This window comes from Myotis brandtii, unplaced genomic scaffold (genome assembly GCF_000412655.1).
Source record: "Myotis brandtii unplaced genomic scaffold, ASM41265v1 scaffold48, whole genome shotgun sequence".
Classification (NCBI taxonomy): Eukaryota; Metazoa; Chordata; class Mammalia; order Chiroptera; family Vespertilionidae; genus Myotis; species Myotis brandtii.
In genome coordinates, this window is record NW_005368341.1 from 6,186,730 (window position 1) to 6,198,666 (window position 11,937).

The 11,937-nt window shown below is 33.9% G+C and overlaps 1 protein-coding gene across 1 annotated transcript in view; it reads right to left on the reverse strand.

The window, feature by feature from the left end:
- VPS50 (VPS50 EARP/GARPII complex subunit) overlaps positions 1-11,937 on the reverse strand; it is a 113,406-nt gene that overhangs the window by 78,585 nt on the left and 22,884 nt on the right. Inside the window, exons 4-9 of the mRNA XM_005876157.2 lie at positions 11,707-11,778; positions 9,853-9,906; positions 8,790-8,860; positions 7,958-8,075; positions 7,840-7,875; positions 6,618-6,700 (exon numbers count right to left, since the gene is read on the reverse strand). Coding sequence (XP_005876219.1) covers positions 6,618-6,700; positions 7,840-7,875; positions 7,958-8,075; positions 8,790-8,860; positions 9,853-9,906; positions 11,707-11,778 — 434 coding nt within the window. The remainder of the gene's footprint in view (positions 1-6,617; positions 6,701-7,839; positions 7,876-7,957; positions 8,076-8,789; positions 8,861-9,852; positions 9,907-11,706; positions 11,779-11,937) is intronic.

Sequence of the window (11,937 nt, forward strand, 5' to 3'; positions counted from 1 at the left end):
TGTCATTTTAACTAAAACTGTATTTAAATGTACTTCACGCAGTCATTTCTGATTTAAAGCCAGTCTTTTCATTTGATTTGAGTTTTAACTTCTTAGTCTCATATAAGCCAAATCACAAATAAATTGTATGTAATTTCAAGTTTCAGTTTTCTAAGGTGAAATAGAAATTTAGAGACAAATGAAAATCAATCTGATGCCAAATTATATTTAGTTACTTTATATCCCACCATTTTTATATGTTGTCTCATCTTCAATAAATTAAAAAAGAAATTTATTTTTAAAATATGGTTTATCCAATGCATTCAACTTAACTTTCAAACAATATGTTTTGTTTTTCCAATGCATTCAACTTAACTGCTTCATTTCATTACTTACTTAACATAAATAACAGTAACAAACACAACTGGCAGAAACAGGTCTAGAAAAATAATACAATTAACTACTGAAGCAGAATAATAAAAACTGGCTTACTAGCCATGAGCTTCCCACTGTATATAGTAGCTATACATTATTAGACAGTACAGTGCAGTAGTGGTTAAAAGCAACAAGCTCTGCATTCTAACAGACCTACATTTAAATCCTGGCTCTCCCACTTATTTTACAAAGCATCAATTCTTCATCTATAAAACAGAGACAATAACAACAACTCCGGAGGAATATTTTATCAATACTAAGTATGAAAAGTAAGGAAAATGACTAGTACAGAGCTTGACACATAGTAAAGGCCAAACAGCTTCCAATAGTATTATTATAACCATCATCATGATTCAACTTTTAAAAGCTAAAAAATAAAGCTCTAGTGAGGAAACCTTAATAAAATCTAATTTAGAATGACCGTACAGTCAGTGCTGCCTTCGCTAACGATGCCTAGCTTCCACTGCCGCTCCTATAAATGTCAATATTTTCCATTCCTGCAGGGGTATAAGAAGTGAGCCATTCACAGCATGAACATCTCTGATGCTCTTTGTTTGTATACTCTGTGCTCTTAACTAGAATATTATCCCTCAGTCCAGCCTTTTAACTGCCTGTTATTTTAAACTCCTAGAGAACAAATAAATTGCAAAAGCTCTTGGCGTAACAAGTAACAGCACCTCACGCAGATAAACATTAAATAATACTTCATGCTTGCCTCATTATCTAGGAGTAAAGAGTCTGACATAGATGACTTTTCTAGGCGACTGGTGAAATTTAGAACATCAAGTAAAAAGAGAAAAATTCTAAAAATGTCTAAAAAAAAAAGAGACCCTTTATGATGAAATGAGAATAACATATGATGCTATCCACAAAATGGGGGGCTAGAAAATAACTGAGCAATGCCTTCTATTTTTTTACAAAAAAATAATTTTTCTTTCAATCATGTGTGTGGACAAAATTAAGATCATTTCAAAATCTAAAAATTTACCTCCCATGTATCCCATATTTAAAAAAAAACAATTCTTAGAGGTAACTGTAACAAAACAATATACAAAAAAAATTATAAAAATGTAAACAACTATTTACAATGATAAGCCAGAAAAAAAGATATCTTAATGTATTATTTTAAGTTATAATTAAAACTACTAGGAAAATTCATCAGCTGTAAAATTAATAAGCTGTGTTTTACTCCAGGGAATAGGAAAGGAAAGGAATGGGGTAGAGAGAAAATCCTTTACCTTTCCCTTTTGTTTAAAACAGTATGTTTTTGCCATGTGATTTACTTAACATTATTTTTTAAATGGTGCGGCGTGCGGGAAGGAGGCAGAGTAAAAAAGTTAAAATAAAAAGGAGTTCAGGTAGTGTCAGAATAGCACAGGATCAATAATTTGGCCCAAGCAGAGAGGGCAGGTACATCTTGCTAGAAAGGAATCAAGGGCAACAGGAGAAGAATAGTCCCTAGTACTGCTGTATTTGTACCTAAAAGCTGTGTTCATTATTCTATAATTTAAAGAAGTATCACAACCTATAATTTTCATTCCACTGCCAAGATTATAATAATGGGGGAAGGGGAGGATATTGTAATGATTATGAGAATTAAGTACAGTCATTCCTTGATACCCATGGAGATTTGGTTCCAGGACTCCTGCAGACAAAACACCTGTGGATACTCAAGTCCCCTATGTAAAACTAGAGTGCAAAATTTGTGCACTTGGGGGGCGGGGGGGGCGTGTCCCTCAGCCCAGCCTGCGCCCTCTTGCAGTCCTGGAGCCCTCAGGGGATATCCAATTGACAGCTCAGGACCCATTGGTCAGACATCCTTAGTGCTGCTGCTGTGCTTGCCAGCCATGAGCCCAGCTCAGGGCTTCTGGCTGAGCGGTGCTCCCCCTGCGGGAGTGCATTGACCAGCAGGGGCAGCTCCTATGTTGAGTGTCTGCCCCCTTGTGGTCAGTGCGCATCATAGTGACCGGTCGTTCTGCCATTCAGTCGATTTGCATATTACCCTTTTTTTATATAGGATGGTGCAATAGTTGCACATAACATATTTGCATATAGGCTATAGTAGGGATATGTCTACACATCACTTCATTTGAGTGAATTCAGCATAGTACTCAGTGTGTGGCAAATTCAAATTTTGCTTTTTGGAACTTTCTGGATTTTTTCCCCCAATATTTTCGATCCATGGTTGGTTGAATCCACAGATGCAGAACCCACAGATATGGAGGGCTGATTGTACATCTGTCTATGTTAAAGTACAATACTCAACAAAGGATATGCAAACTTTTCAGTGCATAATCCATAATATGCTCAGGTTCACTCAACTAGTTTCTTTCAAATGAAATTAAAAATAATAAAGAAGTCCTGACTTTTAAGAAAAACTGTTCTTGAAGCTAATTTGGATAAATTTCAAAAAAGAAATTATATGCTTCATTCAGATGTACTTGAACATACACACACTCTGATTCTTATTCCTAGCAAATCCCAACTGTATGTCCTTCAATCAATCAACTCAAAAAATGTCATAAAATATAAAAGTGAAGAAAACTGGTGTCACAGTATCTTAATTAAATATGCTGAAACAATAAATAAATAAATATGCTGAAACACAGCACATCTCAAGGAAGATACAAGGTACTAAATAAGGACCTGTTTTCTTTCATTTTTCAATCAACAGATTACATCATTATTACTTGGTATTTCATGTATTAAACTATATAGTCATATAACCTGAGACTTAGTAGGTATACAATCAATGGCTCTTTGAACAGAAGCAAATATGTGAATTCTGTTCTTCCTCCTTTCCGAATCATGTAATCTACTCCTAAGACTACAGGGTCCCTTCCTTCTAACAAAAATTTTATTTCCAATAAAGGAGCAATGTGACTAGGAAAGAAAGGAGGAATATAGAATCCACCAAGGAAAATTAAGAAGTAGACAAGCAGGTTCACTATACATATGACCTTGCCAACAATATACTTTTTTAAAAATCACACCAAAATTCAAAAATGCTCTAACTCATAGTTTTCTAAAAGGACATTTCTAAAGGAAATGTATTTCATAATTCTCTAGTCATCCACAGGAATGAAAATAAATACAAATGTTAACGAAAATGAAAGTGTAAATTCAGTTGGAAATTAATTACTAATCCCATGATTACCAGAGTGTCAAATGATCTTTCACTCTGATTCACTCAGGTCCAAGCAAAGACTAAATCTTTGCTTTGGCTAAATTCCACAGCTCCAGGTAAATTAAAGGAATAAAGTGTTGATGAATCATGTCTGAAGAGACCAAGAACAAGTTCAATATTGTATTTAGAAGACCAGGGGGGAAAAGTGCAAAAGAAAATAAATGTGTACAATAAAAAAGGTGCATCTAATTAATAACTAATTAATAAAGGCAAAAATAAGAAGAAATTGTAATAAAATTCCTGCCATTTTCATGGACTCAACTTGTTGACATATCAAATTATTCTACCTGTATATCCCATGTCATATATCTACAAGAAGTGAACAAACCTCTCATGTTCTCCCAACTAGGATCAAAAGGGTGAAATAAGAGGCAAAGGGGAAAGAGGACTGGGTTAGGCAGGATGAATGGTAGCCAGCAAAGGCAACAGTGCTGGTATGTGGGGGGGAGACTTCTTGGTGGAGGGGCTGTCATCTCCACCAAACAACTCCAACTAGCACCTCTGTTTCCTGAGTCACCCTGACGTTGTCACTAACTCACCAAGTTAAAAACACAACTCAACCAGTTTTCCCAGGAAACCCATTACAATAAATTCCTTGGCCATCAATATTTTTTGTGCATGTATTTTTTACCTATTTTCAGAGAATATGACAAACTATTCTTATTACTTGGATGACTCACATATGTAAACACAGCACAGTTCTTATATATATTATCTAAAATAAAACAATTATTAATTTAAATCATCATTACAGATCTTTTCAGTTTCAAAATTTGACCAGGTCAGATAGCTGTCATCACACCTCCTCCACATACCACTATATACATTAATTAAAAAGTACTTACAAGCTACTTCATGCTGACTCTAAAAAGCCCAGATGAGAATTTCTTTCAAAAACATTATATATAACTAACTCTGGTCCAGTAAGACATTTACTTTAGCACAGCTAAAATAAAATTTCTATTTAATAGAAAAAATAGTGTCAACACCAGTCATCTACTCCCTCAATTTCCTTCCACCAAATTTCCATACCCATCTCTTCCTACTACAATCCCTGCAAAGTCTTAATATATTATGTACTCCATTTTGTTTTCAACCTCTCACTCTTTCCCATCAATTTTCAATTATTCAAGTTTCTCCCTTTCAATTGCACATGTCTCCTCTTTATAAAATTTCCTCATTCTATACTTATACATCAACCAAATCTGTCCCCAACAGGCCAATTCTGACTTCTTTGTTATTATAAAGCCAATCCTCACTTTGCTTGCCATCTCTGCAACAAACTTCATCATGACATCTATAATCTCATGTCCACAACCCCTCAAATCTTGTTTAGCTCAACTCCTGCACCCCCTTCAAGTCCTCCTTCGTCTTGACCCCCTAAGAAAAGTGAGATCCCAATACTTCCACTGTGTGTTCAACTTCCTTCTTCCTAAGGCCCCATCCCACTTGTGCCTTCTTCAGTTCAAGTCCTTCTTTATGGATTATGTTCTCTAGAGATAATATTGTTTTCATTATGTAATCAATTCCAAAGCAGAGCACCTGGCATATAATAAACAATAAATATATAACTGCCTGAATTACATTCACTTGCTCATAAATAAGCTGTTCTCACTCTAATGAATTTATCACCGCAAAATGAACTAAACGTGTGCTACCTTCTTCCAGGACCCACGGTCCTACCCAATTATGTATTTCCTAATCCAATATAAGTGTGTTGTTTCAATATGCATGATTCTAAAGAAAAAAATACCATAAATATTTAAAGAGCATCTCTAGGGGGGAAATAGCTAGCTCTTACCCTACACTCAGCAGAGACCTATGATGTCAGAGTATATTAAAAAAAATTCAATTCAAAGGTGTATTAATGTTTTGGTCTACCGTAATCTTTTTATTTTTAAAATACTCGCAATCAACATCTATAACATCAGTGAGCCATGCTCACTGACTATCTGACAGAATTTCTATACAGGAGAAATTAAGGGGCTGTATTCGACGATAGGTATGAATTTAATTTGAAACTGGATTTGCTTGGCAAGAACACTATTTTACTTAAAGTGTTATGTTTATTTGTGATGGTTTTAGAGCAATGATGGGAATTACACCTGGGGATTAGAGCTTTCCCAAGGTACTGGCATCGGTAATACAAAACCTTCTCTTTAAGCCAACCAAACATCCATTAATAAAGTTAGAACTACAGTGGGGCCTTGACTTACGAGTGTCCCGACTAACGAGTTTTTCAAGACACGAGCCGTCTCTCAGCCGATTTTTTGCTTTGAGTTGCGAGCTAAAATTCGGGTTACGAGCCAGCTTCAGATACCCCACCACTAGTTGGCACAGCAAACGTCACAGTGAACGCCACAACATCAGCCCAGCATTCAATTCATTGTAATGGTGAAAATTGATTTGACATACGAGTAATTTGAGTTACGAGCTCGGTCACGGAACGAATTAAACTCGTAAGTCAAGGCCCCACTGTAGTAGCAAAGGATGTAGCAGCCATTTTTACAGTGTACATTTTATAAATAACTAACCAAAAAGTGTAACACATTAAATAGTCACTTAAATATTATAAGCATGACTATGACAAAAAGTAAGTTCCACAAAAATTATTATCAGGATGAGCCAAACACTAGAACCATCTGGATCTGAAAAACAAACTACAATAACACTCTCAATATTTATAAGCTGGGCAAAGTTAAGGAGGAAGAATTCCCAAGAAATGCAATGGGGACATGAAGAGAGAAATGTATTCTCTACTTCTCTATAAAAATGAAAATCAATGAGACTGGAAAGAACATGAACGTCTATGAGGTGAAAAGAAAGGGTATCTGATCTTTCACACCTTAAGATTTATTATTTGTAATTTTATTGTACTGCCCATTTATGAACAAGAATGCTAAAAGAACAGAGCAATTAATATTTATTTTTAATGTTTATTAATATTGTTTAGAACACAATTCCTACATTAAAAACAGGCAACAGAGTCAGCTTTAAAATTTCTGTGTTACTTTACCTTATGCAACTGTAATGTTTAAAAGTGCTGGCAGCTTTCTGACATTCCAGGCACAACTGAATAGCTCCTGGGTAGTCTTCCTCCTTAAGATAACAACAGAAGTCATTAGACTAGAGACATTTTTCTTAAAGCCCCTGCAGAAATCTCTGTTTGTCCTCTATCCAAAAGTTACAGAACCAGAAAAGTTTAATTTCTTTTATGTAAGGATTAGAATACCAATAAAAAATAATAAAATAGAGAGAGGCAAGTAGGTCCAGACCTAAAACATTTAAAATGCATGCATAGAAAAAAATATTCTGTTTCCTCAAATATACAGTCACAGCTCTCTATGACCATGACATGCGTATAAAACCTATATAGGATTGATTACAAGCTGCTTCACAGGGAATGTTTACATAAAACGTTCCAAAACAATTATGCACTCTACCTGTAATCAACATTCAACAGTTCTACCACAGCACTCAACAGTTCTACCACCAAGAAATCAATAAATATTTTTAAAACAAATAAATTTGGAAAAAAGTAAAATATTCATTAATAGCCTCAGAATATTTTATCACCTAAACATTAATTGAATGTCAAAAGAATTTTTCATATGGATGTCTCAAACCCTAGTTTAATCATAGTAGTTTAGAAGTAATACAGTGATTACACAGAAAACCCTAAAAAAAATTTTTTCCTTAAGGTCATACCTAAGTTCAACAATGCAATTCAAACCACTGGGGATGCTGAGATAAAGTTCCTAACCTAAGGAGCTTCAGTGGTAATAGGGAAGCATAGAAGATTAGGCTTTTGTGAACCTTGTAACAGAAGTAGACTGAGAATGCTACGAAACTGTGAAAGAGAAAACACACACCTCACTCAGAAAACCAATTAACATGAGATACCAAACATAACTAATACGTGAAACATATCCTAAATTACTTCTATACGTTAGATGGAAAAGACAATTTTATTATTATTTAAGTGCAAATATAATCAAAAGATACTGATGTTCACAGTCCCATGTTGCTACAAACTAAATATTTATCCAAATAAATTTTTCTAAATGAAGCACATTATGTCAATAGAAAAATGCTCTAGAGTGAGTACCTTTGCCTGTCTAAAAGGGCTCTTTATACCATCTACCAATTTGAGAAAAATGCCCATCTGAATTTTTTCACTATAACTTTTCTATTTAATATTATCGAGAGGGCCAAATTTCCAAGCCTTCTCAACTTACCTCTAGCATTTCACTCAAGCGCACATCTGTCCTTTGCTGGAAAAAAAAAAAATCAAAGGTAAAACCTGTCTCAACCATAAAAATAAGTTTTAATTTTTAAAAAGTAACCTGTATATACCAATGTTTTTATAGTCCTCAGAGATTTCAGAAGTCCAATCAGCAACTGACGTTTCCTTTGATTTGCAAGAAGGCCTAAACTAGCTTGAGTAAAACCTTCCTTTGCAATATTCAAGTGTCTGCAAAAGTGAACAATAAATAGTTAAATTTTTCTAGCATAAAAAGAATACTATCCACACAGAACAATAGGTCACTAATAAGGAAGTATCCTTGATTACTCTTAAAACTAGGCATTACGACTACTATCACAAATTTATGTGACAAATTTATTCAACGGCTCAATCTAAGCCAGCATTACTCAAAGTGTGGTGGGTGGACTAGTGCCAACCCTCAAACTGTCACTGGCCCATCAGAAGAAAAGTACAAAGAAACTGAAAATAAGCATTTAAAAACATTTAGGGAGAAGGTTGACATAATAATTTTATGCTTCATGAATAAATAATAAAAAATTGGGACTGTACTTTGTATGTCTTTGGTTTGTTTGTTTTTTCCCATTTCCCTAGTACTTTGTTTTTATTGCATTTACAAAAATAACACCCTGTAACAAGTTAGAAATTTAAAAAGAAAAAAAAAACTGGTCCTTCACCATAGATAGATTGAGAAGCACTAATCTAAGCAAATACAAAAACAGTAATGTTTTTATACCATAACTAGGTGTACTGACATTTCTCACATACCTTCTTAGTATAGTTTTTAGATCATAACCTATATTGTTACTAAGTGGTATTCTAGAAATTACAGTAATAACAAAAAATCAATTATCAATGATAGTTTCATAGTTTTCCTTGAAATGTTTTCCAGTTTAAAGAAGAAAATATCATCAACTGCAATACCTTCTCCCATTTGTGCAGATAACAGCAGCTAACTGAAGACCTGTCTGTAATGAGGTAACTCTTTCAAGTTCCTATGGAAAGATTAGGTACAGGTTATTATTTGAGGCATTTTATTTTTCTTTCCTATTCATATGGTACAAAACCTTTAGTGGGTTTCTAAGAAAAGCCTGCTTGGAAAACAAAGTAGCAAAAAAAATACCTGAACCTGAAAACTGTTGGTATATATTTCAATAAAATTACTTAAAATGACAATCTTCAATTGATTTTCACAACAACATATGACAAAATATTTAGTTAGTATTGCTTATAAGGAAATCTAGACCCAACCTGCTTTATACAGGCATAAATAAAGACTAATATATCCACTTAAATGTTTCTACCCAACAGAATTTCACAAGGTAATCAAGAATATGACAAATATGATTTATGTTTGCTAAGATGCTTTGGCAATGAATGCTTTCTTTTGAACACTAGTAGATATTTCAATGGATTAAGTCTCTAATTTTTCTAATGAAAAGATAGATTCTGCTGCATAATTCCAATTTTATCATATTTTAAAGACCAATTGTTATATTGCCATTGAGCGTTCATTATTAATAATCTACATGTTACAGAGAATATAAAAGCAATTTTCATTGGCTATTCTACCGTTTGGAAAACCAAAGATATTACTTTAGAATCAGTTATAAAAACTCTTTCATTTCTTCAGTTTGGCAAATACCCCCAAATGAGAATACACACACACACACACACACACACACACACACACACACACACAGAGTGAATATGTTGCTACAAAACTATAGACAAAAGAATAAATTAAAATACTTCAACAGTTTCAGGACTATATCACTCATTTTTTAAATTTCACTATAATATTATATTATAACAAATAACAATATTTTTATCTAGCATAAAAAGAATAATATCCACACAGAATAGGTCACTAATAAGGCAGTATCCTTAATTTAACAAAATATAACCAATATTTTGATGTTCACATTCCCATGTTGAACAAATAACATATTATATTTTAACAAATAAATAACAAATATTACTTTACCTTTACATAAGCAGGCTGCTTCTCAAGGATTAAATCTGCTACTTTTTTAGACACCTATAAGAACATACCATCAAACAAAGAAAGTAAGAAAAAAAACTCATGCTTCCTATTACATTTTATATTTTTTAAATTTCCAAGAATATTCTACAGGTCTTCCCTATAAATTTTTCAGTATGCTATGATCCCACATATTTCTCTGGGCTATGAAATTAGTAAGAGGTATATAGCACAGAGCACAGTACTCAACAAATGTTCATTATAACTGTTGAATATCATTATCTGATTTGACTAACATACACAAAAGTTTAATCATCTTGAAGAGTTCAGGATTTGCATTAAAAGATGAACTTGTTAAGATAAATAAGTGTTTAATCAACTGAATTTATGAAGACAGTATCTGGGAAACAGAGAATGTCCTTGCACCCTGCAGATCCTTTTGTACCACATAAGAAGACAAATGGCATTTTGGTCCCTTTCTTCTGAAGAATTGAGAACATGTGTTTTTTGGAATGCTATGGAGATATTTCAGGTTTTCTGAGCCAATTCCATGAATAATGTTAACGCATACAAGTTAGTTATAATGATTTTAAACATGAGGCTCTTATTTCACAATTTCAGGGGCCTCTGTCAGATTACACTATGAGATACCAAGTCTAGCACAAAGCATGGCACACTGAAGTTACTTAGTGAATGTTTGCTCAGGAAACACAATTGGTTCCCCGCCCCCAGGCCAACTGAGAACCAAACATTATTCACACACACACTTATGAATGGCATTAATCTTTTCACGTTTTCTTAATCTGCTTTGAAATTTTACATATATATATAGATGTATATAGATATGAATTTGTACAGATGTACCCAGAGGAAAACCCACCTAATTTTACCAAATTGGGTTTATTTTTTAAAAATAGACAATGTAGCCCTGGCTGGGGTGGCTCAGTTGGTTGAGCGTCATCCCATGCACCAAGAGGTGACCATTTTGAGTCCCGGTCATGGTATATGTCTGGGTTGTGGACTCAATCCCCAGTAGGGGGTGTGCAAGAGGCAGCCAATCAAAATTTCACTGTCACATCAATGTTTCTCTCTCTCTCCATCTGCCTTCCTCTCTGTCTAAAATCAATAAAAACATACTTTTAAAAATAGGCAATGTAGTTATTGTTATTTTGCACTGTGCTAGGCAGTGTACTAAGTGATTTCCCTACATTATCTCAATTAGCACTCACGTCAATCTATAGAAATGGGTTACATGTTTCCTCATTTTCCAGATGAGTAATCTTAAACATAGTAGTAACTACGCATAGGCTGAATTTTATAAAAGTAGTTCAGCCTAACGTGAGGAAATACAGAATTATAGAATTTTATGGCACTAAAGAAAATGCTGGTCTAACCCATCACTTCACAGATAAAACAAAAGAGATTTATTTACCAATGTTAAGTGATTACAATTCAGCTTTTCTGAATCCTACACCTGTATTCTCTTTGGACATATTTTAACAAGAAATCGGAATCTTTTATTCTGAGATAAAACAAAGAAACAAACAAACAAACAAAAACTCCATAACAAAACTGTGAGTAGTTTTGCATGACAAGGAGCCTAAAGGTACTTAGTAATCTGAAAAAAAAAAAAGTTCAAAATTCTTTCATCACATTTAGAATTCCAGAGAAAAAACTTCCAGTTCTGAATAGGCATTAAATTTTAATATAAATGTATCAGTTGAGGAAAAAGTCATGTTAAGTATGATTTGTTTAGTATGTAACTATATTAGTTAAACCATAACACCTGAAAACATTACACCTTTATGCTGTGTTTCATTTACGGTTTTGTCACAAAGAAATGTGTTTTTTACTCACTGCAGCTTGTTGTTGTTTCAATTTGTCTCTGTACTCCTCTAATTCTTGCAAATTGAGAACAGGAGGGAGCTTCTAAAAAACAAATCCATTAGAGAAACGTAAAATAAATTGTTTAGTTTGGTGTCATTTACCTGTACACCTCTGTCTTATGAACTGTGCATACAAAACAGTGTCACATCTCAATCATGTTCATTCCTCCTGCCCCCCCCCCTACTTCCCCTGTTAGACTCC